Source organism: Blennius ocellaris, assembly GCF_963422515.1.
Source record: "Blennius ocellaris genome assembly, chromosome: 23".
Classification (NCBI taxonomy): domain Eukaryota; kingdom Metazoa; phylum Chordata; class Actinopteri; order Blenniiformes; family Blenniidae; genus Blennius; species Blennius ocellaris.
In genome coordinates, this window is record NC_137672.1 from 17,368,812 (window position 1) to 17,385,295 (window position 16,484).

The window sequence follows — 16,484 nt, forward strand, 5'->3', positions numbered from 1 at the left end:
CTCCTCCACCTCCTTTCTGACATGTCATTATTTCTAGCTTGTGTTTAACCTTTAAATTTGTGCTTTTGGAGCTTCTTTTTTTAATCCCGATACCAATATTTCAGGGGCGTCGCCAATTGAATTCTCAGTAAATTCAAAAGATATTCTCAACGTCGTCACAAATCTCCGGAACTAAAGTGAGAAATGAACCTCGAGCACGTCTGCGCTTCTTCTAGAAGCTCCAGTCTGAGTCTGATTTCAGTCAAATGACGAGAGAGAGGTCAATAAATAATCCACTGATGATCAATACCTCAAACGTTTCCAGGGTTCAGGGTGTCTGATTTATGCGTTCTGGTCAAAGTTTGACAGAAATGTATATTTCTTGAGTGCAGGACTCAGGGGGAGGGCACACTGGATGGAAGTGCAGTGTGATGCAGTGTTTTAGGGGAGTTTTTCTGGGTTTTCTTGTTTATTAATGCACATCGAGGACATGGGTGAATAGAAATGTACGTGATTTACTACACGTGTGTATTAGATGTTGTTTAACAATACATGTTCTTGGTTGTGGAGGTCTTCATGCACCTTTTATCCCTTTAGTCCCTCGTTCTGAGAGTAGTTGTGAATATTTGCTCGCTTTCAAGTTTATTGAAAAGTAAAGTGCAGTTCAAGATGAGAAGTTTTTTTTTAAATTATTATTGTTATTGCATGTCTGTCTTCCTTCAGGTAGTTTTGTTTCGTCTGTCGTCTTCAGGTCGAGGTTTCTCTGCTTCCTCTTTGTCTTTTTCTCCATTTATTTTTAATTTATTTTAAGCGAAACCTCCGTGCGACCGCCGGTGAAACTCCAGGTTCCGCACTCCGAATGCGCCTCGCTCTCATTAGCAGCTATTTAAGAGAAGACATTTAGGAGGCATGCAGGAAGGGCAGGGACCTGCCGTGACCTGCCTCCTCTCAACATCCCATCAGACACTTTGCAGGAACAAGAGGGAGCACGTTTCTCATCAAATACCGCTGTCAGGTTAGAAAATGTAAATCACAAGCGAACTCAGATCTTTGAGCCCCCGGGGGCCTCTTTTCTCTCGTCGAATCGCGGATTTGGAGTCGAGGGGGGGGGGGGGGGGGGGGGGGGGGACAAGATTTCTCTTGTTTGCAGCCGTTATGTCTGAATGAGCCGCAGTACACGTCCATGAAACTCTCGTTTCTGAAGATCTACGGGATGGAAAAATTTCATCCGGGGAACATTTGCATTGTTTTTCGGCGAGTCTTTACACGAGAATAAGAAATTACCGTGGAGAAATGGGAACGTTGCAAGTGTTCTAATGTGCAGGGATGTAATATATGAAAGAGCTAAAGAGTCTCAAAGTATTTATTGGAAGAAAAAAAAAAAAAGCTGACATTGGATGTGTGTCTATTTTCTGCACTTTCCTGAACTTCAAACACTTTCAGGTCCAGTTTCAGCACTGCATTGAAATTGCGTGACGTTATAAAGAAGAGATATACGACACACCAGCATGTAGGAGGTGTTTTTAATTCCTTGTTTTGATTTTTGAACTGTCAAACAAGTTCAGCTTTCCAGTCGCGCTTGTTGCCCCCTTGTGGCGGGGAAGCAGAGCTGCACATGTGCGAGTCGGCGTGGACGTTCTGCTCCACCGGTTTGTTTACGTCCTCGATCTGCGGTACGACAACACCATGTTTGGTCGCCCGCACACAAAGGGACTTGATTCTAAATGCCCGAGAACCCCCCCACCCCCTCCTCCTCCACCCCCCCCTCCGATCACGTGCCTCCGCCTCGCCTCCGTCTCACATTCCCAGAGCGACGGTATCGCGATGGGCAGCGCTATCTTGTTTTTGTCTACAGCGTAAGTCCCTGGCTAAATATTGAGGTTGGGCTCATCCAAACAGCGGCGCAGGTTTAGCCTGCAGGTTTACACAGACGTCGCAGCGATTTCTTTTTTCTGCATCGACGAGACGATCGCGGTCTTCAGGAGAGTCGGGGAGAAATGTGCAGGGATTTCTTTTTAGAGGATGCAGAGTTTGATGGGGGGAAAAAAAAAAAGTGATGTGAAATGCGTGTTCGAGGATTGACCTTTTTTATATTGCATGGCGAGAATGCGAATGTAAAAGAAATAACTAAATTTTTCTGTCACTTTCTATTTAGTTTAGGCTGCGAAATGTAAAGTTTTTCCCCAAAATGTTTTGAAGCTCTAATTAAAAGATCCGCTTCTGAGTGCTTTAGCTTTTAAAAACTATGAAAAGTATGCGTTTGGATATTGACCCACATGGAAAGAACCTATATAAACATATATGTTTTAATATAGGTTTTGAGGGGTTAAAATTGGCCGTTTTCCTATATTATATGTGCATAAATGCACATATATGTACACATATACGTGCATACAGGCACCTATATAGGTGCATATGTGCACGTATATGTGTGCATATATACACCTATATGTTCTTCTTGTATAATTGTTTTTTAGTTAGTTCTTAGTTATGGCCTTGATAATGTATGGCAGCTGCCAAAGTGAGATATGGGCAATATATATATATGTGGAAATAAAGAAGCAGTACAGGAGACCTATATGGCCTGTATATTCACATATATGCACCTCAATTTTGCCTATATGTGGCATATATATGCATATATGTGCATATAAACTGCTTATAGGTTTCATATATGCGCATATATCCTCCTGTAGGTTCTTTCCATGTGGGGACTGACGTGTTTAATTGATGGATGAGAGGAAAAAAATCCTCAAATGCAAGGAATGTAAAACAGACGGGTTTGGTTTTTTGACATTATTTAACCCACTTTGCACTCTTTTTAATCGTCCTTTGTCACACTGGACTCTTATTTCTGTAAACCTGATCGTTGTTTTTCTGAATTTAAAGCCTATAGACAAAGTAAAGACTAAAAAGGGACTTTTTCTTTTGTAGTTTCTTAAGCTGTGGTTTACAAACATGCAAAGTTTTGTCTAATTTCTCATTTAATAGGCGGAGAAGTACAAAGGCAGTATTTTCCTTTAAAACCTGCCCAATGCTCCAACTTTTCCAGACTTCATCTTTCTATTTATCAGATTAAAAGCCACTCGAGTGATTTAAAAACCAAAAAAAGCATTTTTTTTTCTTTCTGAGCTGAAAAAAACCCCCCAAACATTAAAATTAACAGTTGCACAAGCTTTGTTTTCTCTCTAATTTTCAGATTTCAAGGCTTCAATAACCAATTTGCACCAGATGAAGTTGCATTCGCTCGGTTTTTGAACGTCCGCGGTTTCCGACACCTGAAATGAGCCGTCATGTGAATGTGTGATTCTCATTAATCGCTGAATGGACCTTTTTTGAGAACAATCCCAGTGTCTCTGGGTAAACGATGTCAAACAGGCGTGTTTTCTTTATGGTTGTGTTGCAACCTGAAGGGAATAAAAAAAAAAAAAGAAGCAGCTTCGGTCGTCGTCACCTTCTTATTAAGTTGATTTATCGTTGCGTCTTTGAATTATTCACGACTGAACTGACGCTCGTCTTTCTGTCCTTTCATATCACTGTTAAAGTCTCTTTTTAAACGCTGCCACGCTGACGTTTTTTGTTTTTACAGAAAACACATTAATCCAGAATCCAGCATAAATGACCTTTTCTTCCAAGAAAAAGACTGAAGTTGCATTGATGTCATTCTGTAGTTGATCCTACACTTGTGAAGAAAGAGTCCTGGACAATCGATGCATAAATTGTGCTCAAAGTGAACGACGTAACTCGACGAAGTATTAAATTGCATTGGTGTTCAATCCATACCAAACATTCATGTTGCGTTTCTTAAAAAAAAACAACAAAAAAAACTATTTAGTATAAATTAAAATGACCAGAATACTCACAAAATCAATTGGTTTTAATATTAATTAAAATTTTGGGAAAATCCTGAAACTACTTTCAATTTTAGGATGGAATAAGATTGTATGTATGATGCATATTATAAAAACAAAACAAAAAACAACATAAATGCTTCAAAAAAGTATAATTAGCTTTCATCAGGTTGATTAAAAGTTGATTTGTGAACTCGGCTAAAACTTAAACTATAAAATAATCAATCGAATGTCTATTGTAGGTAAAATAAAACACATTTTGAGTTGATATGTAAAAGGAAAGTCATTGCTGGAACTTTTCAAGATCAAATGGACGAAGCTTTAATCTGAAAACGGCATCTGGGCGGCAGAAAGTCGAAACGTTTGTGTTGTTGTGGGGAGGCGGCGCTGCAGGTTTCTCTCAGTGGGGGGTCACCGGGGGTCAACATTCATTAGAGCAAATGAAAAGAGAAGAGAGGAATGAAAATTGCGGTGGAAAAAAAAAAAGGGGTAGGATTCCCAGGAATATCAATGGAATTCCTGGACCGGCACTGTGGCACGATGGTGTGTGTGTGTGTGTGTGTGTGTGTGTGTGTTTGCCTCATCACTCAGGGGGGTGTCTTCCTCCTCCAAAGAGAGTCAAAACACACCACGGTTGAATTTACTTTTATTTTTTCCTCTCCAAAGTGAAAATATTTGGTTTGGTTTTCGCTCTCGGGAGTTTCGGCACCTCGGCGCTGCGATGAAAGGAATCGCTTCTCCGACGCCGTGGGAAGCGATTCTCCGTAAAACACGCATGGAACGCCAAGACGGAGTGTCCTTCCTCTGGGTTTCCCTCCATTGTTGTGTTTAGGGTCGATTTATGACGCGTTCACTGATAATGACACGCATCCACAGCCGCACTTCAGGCCATAATGGAGGTTTTTGTGCATTAATTCCTCACCCTCTATGAGCTAAATGCACATTTTAGTCCAACGTACAGGCCAATTTCACCTCGAGTGATTAAAATAGTGCCACAGTAACCTTTGAATTTAAACTTAAAGCAGATGTGGTGAAAAATGCAGGTATTTTTAAACAATTAGTCCTCAAAATGACTCCAAGCTCAACACAAAGCTAATTTTAATGAAACATTTCGGTGCAAAATACAGTGAAATGTCCATTAAAAAAAGTTGCATTATGCATGATTTTAACAAACTCATGTTTTATTTTGTTTTGTCCCCCTTTATTTTTACACCCCTGGTGTGTATACACTGGAAAAAAGTTGTATTATTTATACCAGTACCAGTTTGTAACAGTCCATGTTGGGTTAATTACGTCCAGGTGCTTTTTTTTTAAATGGCTGCAGAGCTGCAGTTGTGTTACTATTGCGCTAAACTCCTGTTGGACGGCGAAGGTCACGTCGCGTTTCTTGGGAGCTCATTATTCATGTTGAAATCAGGGGATTTTTTTTCACCCTTTGTTTGCATTAATGACGCCCAGAAGTGAGGAGATGACCTTCAGTTTACAAGTGTGTTTGTTTATTGGCAGTATGAACGCGTACGTGTGTGTGTGTGTGTGTGTAGGCACGTGTGTGTTCATGGCAGGGCAGTGTCTATACGTGTCCTAATCATCGGTCTTTGATGAGCGGGGGAATTCCAGTCTCGCCAGTCTAATCCTCGGTTACATGCCTTCCGCTCACCTCCTCCTCCTCCTCCTCCTCCTCCTCCCCCTCACCTGGATTACCCTCCGCATCTTGGACACACCTTACAGACTGTTTCCATTTTTTTTAAATGCCTTTGTCTTTTTTAATGTAAAACAAAAAACAGAAAAATCATTTTTTTCCCCACATTTGTTAAAAGTCGATCATATTTTTCCACATTTTTGTTTTGCATGATTTTATGTAGTGTGGAATTTTTTATATGTCTTGATTTATGCAACAGCTGTATTATTTTGTGAGCATTTAAAGCACACGTTGAGAGTAGACGTTCGCCAAAACCAAAATCACGCAAATGTAAATGCAAAAAAAACAATGTCCTGCTGGTGAAAAATAGTGAAAAATAACTGGGGACTCGATGACTGGCATCATTTCGATTTTACGTCATGCAGCCAAATTTCATGGGATTATTAAAAATAAGAAAAAGCTGATGTAAGGTGTGCAACTCGGAAGGTAATATAAGAGAAATACCATTGATAAAAAATATGTGAATAAGCCGGATTCAGCCCAAACCAGATAAAAACTCCCAAATCAATCAATTTACCAGCTGAGGGCTTGTATCTCTTGTACGTCCAGGCGAAAGGACGGGTCAGAGCAAACGATCCGTTACATCGGGCCAATTTAAAGTCGACCTCAGAGGTTTTTAGGACCGAAGGAGGAAAAAAGATGTTCAACCTCACGCACCGAATAGCAGAAGCCGATAATGTGCGTCAATAAATCAGGTGACGTCTAATAACAGACACGACCGACTGCGTTCGCGACCAGCCTGGTAGAACTGGCGGAAGACTTGACGGCTCGGTGTGAATCGTCTTTCTAAATGCGGCGTTGCCGTTTGTCTGTACCCCCCCCGGTCGCCCCCCCACCCACGGCACTGACGGGGCATGTAATCCACTTAGGAAGGTCAGTGAACTGCAGATATTTTCCCTGCTCGCTATCTTTCTCTCTCTTTTAACTCTCCTCCTCCTCCGCCCGTTCCCTCCATCACGCCAGCCCAGCGACGCTTTTTAAAACTAAACCTTTTTCATCCAGAAAAGGCTTCACGAGGTGATAAATGCCGAAATTGTTAGTCGGGATGACGTTTCCTCGTCCCTTTTGAAGGAAATACTCTGGTTTTTGCCAGAAAAACATTCGATTTTCTTTGCGTTACCCAGTTAGCATCGATAGCATGCTCGCCGTTAGCTCGCATAGCTAACTAGCTTGCTATCGATGCTAACTGGGTAACGCAAAGAAAATACTCTGGTTTTTGCCAGAAAAACATTAAATATTCTTTGCGTTACCCAGTTAGCATCGATAGCATGCTCGCCGTTAGCTCGCGTAGCTAAGTAGCTTGCGATACGTGGTGCAGGGGCGCACAGATAAACAGTTAGCCGCCTGCTAGCACACTGCTGACGGCGGACTCTCTGACCTGACGGCTCACCGCTGACCTCTAGTGGCCACAACCGGGGGAAAACGTCTTTCCTCCAATGTGAGGGATTCGTCTTTGGATGACGGCAAATCATCCCGGGAGGTTTCATGCGAAACGGGGGGGTAGTTTTCGCGAAAAGTTGGCAAAATGCATTCAAACGGATAAATAAATACGCAAGGAAAACGTTAACCTTCGCAGGAAATATATAACATGAACACATGAATCACCTGTGTGTGATTGTGTGACTGTCATGATTGCATCCGACAATGTAAAATGGGGTCTTGATGCTGTTTTTAAATAAAGTCTTCTGCCTTATTGTTTGTAGGACCCGACTGATATTAGTTTATTAAAAAAAAAAAATGATAATAACCGATATATCGGCTGATTAAACTGAGGCTCGGGTGACGTGGAAAGTAATTGAATTGTTCTTTATTTTCCAAGCCGGTTAACAGTTTTTCACTTTTCACGCTGCTGTGGGGCCGGAGCGCCCTCTACTGGAACATTTAACACGAAGGACGCCGTTAAACGCAGCGCCTCGGCGACAGTCGGTCGACTCGTCGGTACGTTTTCGCGTCGACCCTTCTCGCCGGGCGTTTCCGAGCTCCTCCACAACGAGCCGACAGGCTCCGTCCTGCTCTTGTGCCGGGTGAACCGGGGTGAGGAAAAGAGGGATGAGAGCGTAGACGACAAGAGGAGGAGGGCGGGGGGGGGGGAGAGAAAGGGGAAAAAAAAGATGGATGTGGACTGGAAAAGCTGAAAAGCTGCAGGCCTGGGCGTGGGAGAGCAGACTGCATTGAGCTGAAGCAGACCAGAGACTAATTTGGAGATCCAAGGCTTGTGAAAACACACCTCTGCACACACACACACACACACACACACACACACACGCACACACCCGACTGCCAGCATGCAGATGTGTGCAGGCGGCAACCCCCCCCCCCCCCGCTTTACCCAGGTACCAGGTTTGTGGCACGCACCCTGTCAGCCGGCCACATTTAGAACCACTGCGTGTTCCGACACGGGAATCGAACTCTCAACCCCGGCGCATTGCTTCTGCCTGCGACCTGCACAGGAAGGCAGATAAGGCCCCAGACGCTCTATCGGGGCGTGGATCTGCCGGGATTTTTTAAGGCCGTGCGGTTCACACCTGGTTTATAACGGCGGACACACACACACACACACACACACACACACACACACACTGAACACGCACGCACGCACACACACACTGATCCATGTGTCATGTGATGAACACATGATGAACACACTCGATGTGTGGATATGAACTCCGGCCACATGCAGTCAGCAAGTGTCGTCAAACGCAGAATAATTCTCATTATTATCATTGTTCTGGATGCAAAATGTTGAAAAATGTAAATATTTGGCATGTTTATCATAAAAACAATCCCACAAATTGTCAAAATTGTCAATTATCTTTCACGTTAAAACATCCTGCAGGACGATTTCGACCCACGATGGAAAACAACTTCTGCATTTCTCTTCAAAATGTGATTTTCGTGTCGTCAAACTTTTGACCGTTTTCACTGCTGCTGCTTTTTCAAATCTCACTATTTAAAAGTGTTTCTCTTGACTATCTGCCGACGCCACAGCCTCACCATCATGATTCTACAGTTATTTCTTCAGTTTGACTCACTGAAGCAAAAAGCACAAAAAAAAAGCAAAATTTTTTTGAAAAAAAATTTCAAAAATGAAAAAAAAAGCTACTTTTTTTTGCATTTCTTTCAAATTCGGTTTATCGAAATGAATTCAGGTTGTTCAACTCGGTCGTGACACAAATCCATGTGAAATATCTAAAAATCTATAACAAAATCTATAACAAATTCAATAGACAGTAGATAGTTTAAAGTCATGATTTTGACAATACTGTTGATTTTTACGTCATTTCACCAATAGAAGCTAAATCTGGAGTGTTTGGTATCGTTTATTTCAGGATGACATCACCTATTCCATTCTACAATTATTTATTAGTTTGGACGCACGAGATGAACGTGCTCGATGTAAAATTACAAGGTAAAAGGTAGATTTTGAGATTCGACACAAAAGCGCGAAACAAAAGATGAATTAATTATAAGTAGAAACCTTCGTTAACTTTAATTCTAAATTATTTTACTGGAACTCGATGCACCAGATAGTTTTGTTGAAGTGAGAGACAAGAGACAATGACTAAACATAAATTAAGGTGGACATGGTACAAATGTCTCATTTCCTCTTCGACAGGTTCATTTGAATCGCCATACAGTCTGATTTTTTTCCATTTTGCACATATTTTTAATTATTGTTTCTTTTATTTACATTATATGTTGTTTTTTTATTATTATTATTTTCAGTACCTCAAATGATTACGTTTTTCTCAATAAGGAGAAATGATGTAGACAGTGGCCGTTTCAAAGTTAGACGTGTAAAAAAGAAGGCAAACATAAGTTCGCTTCGTCCTTCTTTTTTTTGAACATGCCGAGACTTTTAATTTTCTTAGTTTCTGCTAAAATATGTTTTTTGTTACTAATAATCCTGTTAAAAAAATACATTTCATTCATTTATAAACCACCAGCAGACATGGAGGAATGCTGGCCGGTCCCCTCCGTCCCTCCGTCCCCTCCATCCCTCCATCCCCTCCATCCCTCCATCGCTGCCCGTCTTTCTCACAACCTGGCTGCCCGGCATGCGTGCGATGGATGCCCGCCTGGCATTCGCTGTGTCAACAAAGCATGGGAAAAGTTAATCAGCAGCTTGGCACTCCTACTCCCTCCGTCCACTCCTCCCTCTCTCCCTCCCTCTCACCCTCCCTCTCTCTCTCTCTCTCTCTTCCCACTGTGAAGAAGAGTATTTTGGAACGCCGGCGTCCCTCGGTTCAGATTAGACGGCTGTTTGGATCCCGTTGACCTTCATCAAACACACTTGAAGGAAGGAGAAAAAAAAAGAAAAGGGGGGGGGGTCTTGGTTTCCTCTGTGGGAATGAACGCAGTCCAGACCCCCCCTTGTGGTGACGCAGCGCCCCCTGCTGGTGAGCTGCGAGCTGCCAGAGGTCACCCTGACCCTTCTGCGGGACAAACAATCTGTACAAACGGCTTTTCCTTTCGTTCGCTCCTGATTTTGTCCTCTTTTTTTCTTCCGCCATTACATTTGTTCGGAAGTTTATGTTAAAACAGTTAAAATCAGATTTTTCCCACCTCGAGTCATAACAACCTCAATCTCATCTTAGATGGTAAACCCGATGCATAATTCACCCTCGCATACAATTCTTTTATTTATTTTTCTATAACTCGAGAAGCTTTCCCTTTTTTTTTTTTTTTTTTTACTGCAATGTTTGCAGTCCCTCCGTAGAACCAGTTTTAACCCTTTAACTTCCTGCGACGCCGTTTTAATGAGTTCAAATTAAACCAACTGACGTGACGAAGTGTCAAAACAATATGTTCTTTAAAGCAAAGGACCAATATTTTTTATGTTTTTTTTTGTTTTTTTCTTTAGTGCAATTGTTTCAAGACAGTTTTTAGTTGTGGGGAGATCATGTGGGATGTAACTCGACGTAGAAGGATGAAATACAAAGACGACATTAAAACCTTTAAAACTGCATGAAGGATAAGTTAAACTTCTGTATTTATACATAATGTTGCTTCATGCATGTCTTCATACTGGTTCATTTGCAGCGAGAGGAGCAGCTCTCTGGTTCCATTGTGCATAATGTCAATAGAGTCTTTCTATTCTATGCATTTATTTCATCATTTACATCGGGGGTGTCAAAGTTCCACCAGTCCAATCGAACAATCGGTTATTGTTTATTATTGTGTTGACGCTCACGTCTGGTTCTCCGCTTCACCAACAGGCCTGCCATGGATGTGTGGGATCCAAATGTGACTGCAGCGGCGTGAAGGGCACCAAGGTCAGTGATTTAATTCGTCAAAAGTTTATGAAAATCAAAAAAAAAAAAATGAAGGTTCGTTCTTCACTTTGTTTCCCGTCGTCTCGGGGAAAAAGAAACTTGTGAACGTCTGACGCAAAACTCAACGACTCTTTATGAGGCTTAAACGCTCAATAATACGCGACGTGAACTTGGTCGTATACTGCCTCAAGTGGCAGCTCATGGCATTACACTGTGGAGAAACGCAAAGGAGTGAAAGTATTTACATTAATTAGCTCTTATGTGCAGGAGGGCCGAACACACAAGTGGATTTGCAAATATTTAATAAGCTTCTAGCTTTTATTCGCCCCGCAGAGCTGAAAATGGGTCGCTTTGCAGCTGCAGACAGGAAGGGGGCGCCAGAGGGAATCACGATAATGCGTGCAAAGCTTTTCTCACTTAAAAAAAAAAAAAAAATGCGCTGAAGCAGTGTCCTCACTTTGCTCGACCTGTGTGGCTGTGTTGCAGGGCGAGAGGGGTTTCCCGGGTCTCCCCGGGCAGCCCGGAGTCCCGGGGTTCCCCGGACCCGAGGGCCCGATCGGACAGAGAGGAGAAAAGGTCAGTGAACGCACCGCGCTCGGACTTCTTCTGCAGCACCGGGAGGAATCTAAGTTCTAATAACAGAAATGTGACGTCGACTGTTTTTTGTTTTTCTTTCCAGGGAAGTGATGGACTTCAAGGACCAGTTGGTCCAAAAGGAATCAGAGTAAGTGATTTCCTCATTTAGAGCTCCAACATTGAATTTTGTTTTATGTTTAAAGAGAAATAAATATGTTTCATTGCTTCTTTCGTTGCTCAAACTATTGAGTTTCATTTCCATCTGGTCCTTTTCTTACCTGCATCAGATGCAACTCATCTAATTCACTGCAGCATCGAGGAGGCTGTAATTCTCACTTTTGGCCAGCAGATGTCCCCATTTCTCGTCTTAATCTGACATGTATGTAAAAAGTGTGACACGTTCAGACTTTCAACGCGACTAACTCCAGTTGTTCCTCTTCTTGACAGGGTCCTGCCGGATTGCCAGGATTCCCAGGAACCCCGGGGCTTCCGGTGAGTTCCGCGACTCCTTTGACACACTGAGTTGAATGAAAGCCGGGATTCAAACCTGCTGTTGTCTCCCTGTCCGTCCAGGGTCTTCCAGGGCAGGACGGTCCTTCAGGCCCCAGAGGAGTGGCGGGATGCAACGGCACGAAGGTACGATATTAAACAGCTTTGAACCTTTGCAAGATTCTGGAAATTAGTGCTTGAAACAGGCCTTCTAGAATGTGCAAAACTAATTAAAATGATCATTATTGCTATATGTCCTGACTTGTATTTCAAATAAATCATAAATTTGATTTCTGCAGTAGGTTTCCTGCACTTTTTGATGTTTTTTATTCTGCTCCTAGAGCCACAAAGTTAAAATATTCTTCATTTTCTTTCTTTTTCTGTACTTATCCTACACTTTGCCGCCCCATCATAGTTTATTTTCCTTGTATCTCATCCTACTGTATATTTTGCTCCCCCTTAGAACTTATTTTAGTCCTACTTGATAGTCATTGTATATAAGATTCCTCTATTCTTACCTAACTGTTTGCACATTCCTTGTCTTTCCTTTCCTCATGAGTGTCCTTAAGAGCTGAATGTTACGAATACATTTTTCCACTGTGAGATCAATTAAGGCTTATCTTATCTTATCTTATCTTATCTTATCCCTTCCCGTCATTCTTATTTCCTGTCACTGACCTCCCCCTCTCCTCGCAGGGCGAGAGGGGCTACCCGGGCAGCGGCGGGATCCCCGGAGCACAAGGACTATCGGTAACTGGCCCGAGAATCGACTCCTGAACACCGTCGATCAGTCGACTCTTCTATCTGCTCATCCCTTTTTCTTTTCTCTTCCGTCGTTGCAGGGCCCGCCTGGTCTTCCAGGGTCCAAGGTGAGTGTGATGCTGGGCAGTGAACACCCAGACCAACTCCCTCATGTGGAACCGGCGCATTTTAAGCGAGTGTCGGTCGCAGACAGGCTTTTAATCTGACAAAATATGGTACAAATCAGTGGTGTTTTAGCTCTTGTGCCGGTAAAATAGAGCCACAATGACCTTTAAATGTACATTTTCAAGGTTTTATTTGTGTATATGATGACAATGTCAATATTTTCCATGAAAAAAAACAAACGATTGCTAAAATCTCAACATAAATCCAATTTAAATGAACATTTCTGGTGCAAAAATGCAGTGAAACAGCCCCAAAAAAACAGATTTTTAATCATTTGTAAACTTTCTAAGTTGAAGTATAGTCAGTCTGACAGTTATTGAAACATGTGCACATATTTTTCAGTCATTTTTCAGGTTAATAAAAGCGAGAAATTTACAGACTGGACTATTTTGAGTGTGATTTTCCCAGTTCGCCACCAGGTGGTGCTGTTTTTCCTTCTTTTACCTGAACCTGGAAGCAACTGAGTCAAATTACCAGTTGACCGGCTCTGACACTCCTCCTCCATTTGTATTTTTGAGTTAATTGCAAAACTATGTGGAATTCCGAGAAGTTGTTGCTGCGATGATGATTTTCACGGTTTCGTTTTTCGTCAGGGCGACCCCGGCGACGTGATCTCCGCCAACCGCTTCGGAGAGAAAGGATCAGTAGGATATCCCGGATTACCAGGAGCTCCTGTAAGGACTTTTTGGGTTTTGTTTTTTTTTCTGCAAAAGCAACTTTTAAACAGTTGGAAATGTCCCACGTTTTACCTCGACTGTGCAGTAAAATAAATCAGTATTTTATGAAAAGCTTCACGTCCGTTACAGATTGTTATTCTTGTTCACGCAGGGTATTCCTGGACCGTCGGGTTTACAAGGCCCGCTCGGTCCTCCAGGACCTCGAGGCTACGAGGTAAACAAAACAACCTGCTTGCTCATTATATTATCAAATTTAAAAAAAACAACAACAACATGCATAATGTTTTTGCGTCGTCTTGCAGGGTCGTCCAGGTCAGCCCGGTCCTCCTGGACCCAAGGTGGGAAATCGCAAGCTTTTTTAATTCATCTGGTTTATTATAAACGGGACAAATAAATGACACACCAATGTCGTTGTGTTTTCCTCAATAGGGAAATATGGGACTGAACTTCCAAGGACCCAAAGGAGTAAAGGTACTCCAGAAGAATCGATCGGTATCGTGTGTATTTTGTCTTTTCTCGTAATGACAAAAGCTGATGGTTTTTGTGGCGTCCTCCCGGTGTGACGACAGGGTGACCAGGGTCTGCAGGGCCCCCCCGGTCCTCCAGGACAAGTGGGAGAACAGAAGAGACCGCCAGAGACGGAGATCCAGCGGGGAGATAAGGTACGCTGGAAACATCTGGGCTGTGTGGGAAGTCGCCAAATGAAAGGTGCAACAAAAGCAGGGAAAAATACAGTGACGCTCCCTTCCTGTCAAGGTCTTCATTAATACCATTAAATCAACTTAGAACTCATTTTAAAAAAAGGTTGTAGGTCCAATTTGCTCTCACCAACATCCAAACGCACTGCTCAGTGTCCTCTTGCTTTGTATTTGTATTTTGTGGCAATTAAATATTTATTTGAGGGCACAAAATAATTAGCATTTCCAATTTGAGGCTTCAAAATAGTCATTTTGTGGCCACAAATTCATATTTCGTGGTCACAAATTAGCATTTTATGTCGATTAATTCATATGATGTGAGCTCAAATTAGCTTTTGTGGCCATTTACATTCACACACTAATATTTGTGTGATTTATGGCCACACATTCATATTTTATGGATTAAAATTAATATTTCAATATACAAAATATGAATTTGTAGATTGAAATTGAATATTTCATGGCCTGAAATCAGTATTTTGTGGCCATGAAATAATTTGTATTTCTAATTTGAGGTGCCAAATTAGTCATTTTTGGCCACAAATTCATATTTCATGGCCACAAATTTGCATTTTAGGTCAATTAATTCATATTATTTGACCTCAAATGAGCTTTTGTGGCCATTTACATTCACACACATTAATATTTGTGTGATTTGTGGCCACAAATTTATATTTTGCAGATTGAAATTAATATTCAGTGGCCTTAAATCAGTATTTTGTGGCCACAACATAACAATACGTGGCCAGAAGTGAAAGTGGTGAGTTCAACCACAAGAAAGCAGCAGCGAGTCGTTTGAACTACTATAAGATGTAATTTTCCCCCCGTCCACATGATGGCAGCAGAGAGTTTTTCTCGTCGAAAGAGGCCACGGGGTGCATCAATCAATACATTCTAGCAAATATGAAACTAATAGCCACGACTTTCATCCTGAATACGACGCATTTTGCAATCCTTTATACGACGCGTCCAGGTTTTGATGTAAGCGTTTGTTCCTAAGGAATGTTTTGTGTTTGAAGGGTGACCCAGGAATTCCCGGCTCCCAAGGTGACCCAGGCTACCCCGGACCTCCTGTAAGTATCTTACCCCCGACCATATATATATATAATATAATTCATACACGGTTATTTTTGCTTTTAATGTTCACCAGTAACCTATGAACCCAGATCGAGTGTTTGTCGCATTGGACACTGTTTAATTAGAATAATCTGATGGATTTATTAGTTTCAAATGTACATTTTTTTTTGTCATTTTAGGGCCCCTCCGGCGGACAGAAGGGAGATAAGGGAGAACCAGGAGAGCCAGGCAAACGAGTAAGTCCAAAGTAATCACGTGGACGTGCCGATCTGGAGGATCACTGCAATCTACGCTTTATTCTACGGAACCATCTTCAGAGTCACAAACTGCTTTTAAAGAATCTTTACTGATTTTCCTTTGTTATGATGCCTGCGTCTAATTGTTTCTCATGAAACTGTCAGATTTTGTTTTGAAGAACGTGCTCGACTGACTGAAGCATATTTGTGGAGACAAGTAGGATGCAAAAGAAAATATTCAATATTATATCATATTAAACTATTGATCAATTGACATATCTTTATTTCAAATAAGAGTATATAAAGGAAAAACGTATTTCATCTTATTTTTATTGTCTAACTATTTAAATTGGCTTTAAATACAAAATTAATTCAAATACTTGTGCATTTATGCACCTTATTGTCATTTTGAGGAGTAATTGTTTAATATTTGTGGAAATATGGACATTTCCATCACATATATATATAGTCTGCGCCAATTTAAATTAAAACATAATTACAGCAGTATTTTGCCGCTCAAGATGAAATTGTTCTTTATATAAATATACCGTAATTTCCAGACTATAAGCCACTATTTTTTTCTTACAAGCTTTAAACACCTGCCGCTTAAACAATGACGCAGGATAAACAAGCTTCATGTCTAAAGATACATGGGTGATGCGTTCAGGTGCATCATGTAACTCCAACCTTTCTTTCTTTTTCATTTTTTTTCTTTTTTTCCTTTTTAAATTCGGTGGCTTATATTCAAGTGGTCCAGAAATTACGGTACATAATTCTAAAGCCATATATCAGACGTTAATACAAATACAAGCATATGTCCATGTGTTGACATTGTATTACTTTATATTATAATGAATTATTCTGAAAATGGAAACGGTGTAAAGGAATGAATTCAAATAGAATTATTTAAATCTTAACGTTCAATGTACTGATCGACTGTTCTTTATCTTACAGGGCAAATCAGGCAAAGACGGCGATCCAGGTCCTCCAGGATTCCCT

At 41.4% G+C, this 16,484-nt stretch overlaps 1 protein-coding gene across 1 annotated transcript in view; it reads left to right on the top strand.

Annotated features, from left to right (window-relative positions):
- Nucleotides 1-16,484, top strand: part of col4a5 (collagen, type IV, alpha 5 (Alport syndrome)) — a gene marked incomplete at its 5' end in the record, with an annotated part of 39,592 nt that overhangs the window by 6,898 nt on the left and 16,210 nt on the right. Inside the window, 15 exons of the mRNA XM_080518794.1 lie at nt 10,749-10,805; nt 11,292-11,381; nt 11,485-11,529; nt 11,829-11,873; nt 11,955-12,017; nt 12,567-12,620; nt 12,713-12,739; nt 13,391-13,471; nt 13,626-13,688; nt 13,777-13,812; nt 13,904-13,945; nt 14,044-14,136; nt 15,192-15,245; nt 15,429-15,485; nt 16,440-16,484. Of these exons, the coding sequence (XP_080374920.1) occupies nt 10,749-10,805; nt 11,292-11,381; nt 11,485-11,529; nt 11,829-11,873; nt 11,955-12,017; nt 12,567-12,620; nt 12,713-12,739; nt 13,391-13,471; nt 13,626-13,688; nt 13,777-13,812; nt 13,904-13,945; nt 14,044-14,136; nt 15,192-15,245; nt 15,429-15,485; nt 16,440-16,484 (852 nt within the window). The remainder of the gene's footprint in view (nt 1-10,748; nt 10,806-11,291; nt 11,382-11,484; nt 11,530-11,828; nt 11,874-11,954; nt 12,018-12,566; nt 12,621-12,712; nt 12,740-13,390; nt 13,472-13,625; nt 13,689-13,776; nt 13,813-13,903; nt 13,946-14,043; nt 14,137-15,191; nt 15,246-15,428; nt 15,486-16,439) is intronic.